Source organism: Curcuma longa, chromosome 8, assembly GCF_044706935.1.
Source record: "Curcuma longa cultivar G26 ecotype Majalengka, Jawa Barat chromosome 8, ITB_CL_G26_1.1, whole genome shotgun sequence".
In the NCBI taxonomy this organism is placed as follows: Eukaryota; Viridiplantae; Streptophyta; class Magnoliopsida; order Zingiberales; family Zingiberaceae; genus Curcuma; species Curcuma longa.
This window is the reverse complement of record NC_133868.1, coordinates 7,095,411-7,097,544: the sequence shown is the minus strand read 5'-3', so window position 1 is coordinate 7,097,544 and position 2,134 is coordinate 7,095,411. Positions and strand designations below refer to the sequence as shown.

Genomic DNA, 2,134 nt, shown 5'->3' with positions numbered 1-2,134 from the left:
TCACAGTCAGTATTATCTATTCTGTTTACCTTTATTCCATACGATCATAACGTAAGCAGTTAACACGATCACGATGCAAAATATTTAGTCACAGTAGTACTGCTTGCTTTTTCATTTGAGTGACCTTACAACCTCACGAGAATATATAAAAGCTGAAGGCCAAGTACACTGCACAGACCCGAGAAGACACACCAAAGCAACTTGTTGCTTTATACCTACTAAAGCCAAACTAGACAACCTGTTTGAAAGAAAAGACAAGAAGAAGAAGAAAGAAAAAAAGACTTCATGGCTTGTTTAAGTTGACACCAAATGACCATATATGAACTAGCAGCGATCACCAACAGGCCTGTTACCACACCATAGAATGCAAAATGTTAGAATATATCATACACAAATATCTCCATATAAATTTGAATCTTAACGGTACGGTATAACTGATCGTATAAATTTTGTGATAAATGCTTTTGTAATGATCGTATCAAGTTAGAAAAAAGACCCTCAAAATCGAACATTTAGACACAGTGGAATATGTTCATAGGTGAATTCATCAAGATCATGTTCTTTTCGAAGTGATGTGGGTCGCTCAGTCTGCATCTCCGAACTTTGTTAAAGGGAAAAAAATCCTCTGCAATTCTTCAAAAAGGCATAATAAAAGATTGCTCATCTTCATGTATAGAACATTTCGATATTCAATAAAGTTAATATAGTGAAGTAGTAATACAACTTGCTCAGTCCAAACCTATTTGCAGCAACTAAGAATTAATAGCAGATATAACAATAAAATAAAAGTACACCTAAACGTAAACAGGTTTTTAGTTGGTTGATGCATGAAAGTTACCATAATCATTTGCTCGTGGTATACATAAATGAAGAGAAAAGTTTACTAATAGTCATGCCGACGAGAACCCAGTGTTCCAATTACCTTTTCCTATATTGGTTGGAGAGCTTATCTTAAAGTTGGAATCTTCAGTAGTAGAGAGAACCTGATAAAGTATGATATTAAAACAAAGAACAAACCAATTATTAGCTCTTGATTGCAAGAGACTCGAGACAATGCTAGTTGATTGCAAGAGAATCAAGAACATACCTTGCCACCATTCACCTCTGACGGCAACGTTGGGATCATTGGAATTCTCTCCCTTGTCATATGAATCCTTATATTGAAATCATTTCAAACGTAAGATGCCTTGCCGGAAAGTCATTCAAGCATCCTTTTTTAATCTCACTTACAGGTTTTGGAGCTCCAGAAGGTTGGTTGGATGCAGAGCTGTCATAGAAATCCCGGCCGCCGTAGTGAACAGATGAGCCAAAATAGGTCGATTCTTCAGATTGACTGGTGACGACCGGTTTGCCATCCTTGCACTTCGCCGTTTGCGTTTTGGATTGGTTGCCGTGAGATTTTCCCACCACCTACAACGCAGTTTAAAGGGGCGCGCAACGGGGGAGTTAAAAATCTCCTTTTGGCGATTCAATCACACGGAACAAGGAACCAAAACAACAACAAGCAGAAGAGCAACCAACACGAAAAGCCACAAGGCCACCAATCCAAGGAACCGAAATCCTGGACGTACCGCAGACGCAGGAGGGAAGACGCTGCTTAAGTGGCGGGGCGAGGAAGAAGAAAAATTGGATGAGGAAGGAGGCGCAGACTTCCCGATGGGGGAGAGATCGTCGGCGATCGATGAAGACTTCTTCTTTCCTCCGTCCATCCGACTCTGATCTTGTGGCCACTACCTCGATGTGGTGTTGGCATCGCCCGGGGAGAGGTTTAAATAGGACGTGGCGAAGAAGAAGGAAGGGAGCACGTGAAGGAGGAGGGATAAGATAACAAAGCGACCGGGAGGAGGCACTGAATAGCGGCGGCACATGGACTTTGACGACGACTCCACTGCATGTGGCGGCGCGCATATATTCCTGCCTCATCCTCCTAAAATGTCTAAACAATTTTTAAAAAGTCAGCAGGCATTTAAAATATCATAAAAAAATCAAAAATAGACAATAAGCTCATTTCAGAATCAACTTATTGAGGACACAAATGCATGAAATGCTTAACAAATTCATTTAGAAAATAGCTTGTTGATTTAGTATGAATTGCAATTTTGTATGCGTGTTCATGCATTAATATTTATGCTTT

The 2,134-nt window shown here is 40.1% G+C and overlaps 1 protein-coding gene across 1 annotated transcript; it reads right to left on the bottom strand.

The window, feature by feature from the left end:
• Positions 1-181: 181 nt before the first annotated feature.
• On the bottom strand, positions 182-1,750 carry LOC141833822 (uncharacterized). The gene is made up of 5 exons (XM_074721319.1): positions 1,572-1,750; positions 1,231-1,410; positions 1,088-1,154; positions 923-983; positions 182-346 (listed from the first exon to the last, which is right to left on the bottom strand). Exons 1-4 carry the CDS (start codon positions 1,707-1,709, stop codon positions 967-969), a joined length of 402 nt encoding a protein of 133 aa, XP_074577420.1. The 5' UTR covers positions 1,710-1,750; the 3' UTR covers positions 182-346; positions 923-966.
• Between the last annotated feature and the right edge of the window lie 384 nt (positions 1,751-2,134).

What these genes read in the sequence shown, in the direction of transcription:
- LOC141833822 (XM_074721319.1), bottom strand. Translation starts at nt 1,709, where the DNA reads ATGGACGGAGGAAAGAAGAAGTCTTCATCGATCGCCGACGATCTCTCC. An exon ending in TCTTCCCTCCTGCGTCTGCG is followed by an intron (nt 1,411 to 1,571) that starts GTACGTCCAGGA and finishes ACTGCGTTGTAG; the next exon opens with GTGGTGGGAAAATCTCACGG. An exon ending in CTTCTGGAGCTCCAAAACCT is followed by an intron (nt 1,155 to 1,230) that starts GTAAGTGAGATT and finishes TTTCAATATAAG; the next exon opens with GATTCATATGACAAGGGAGA.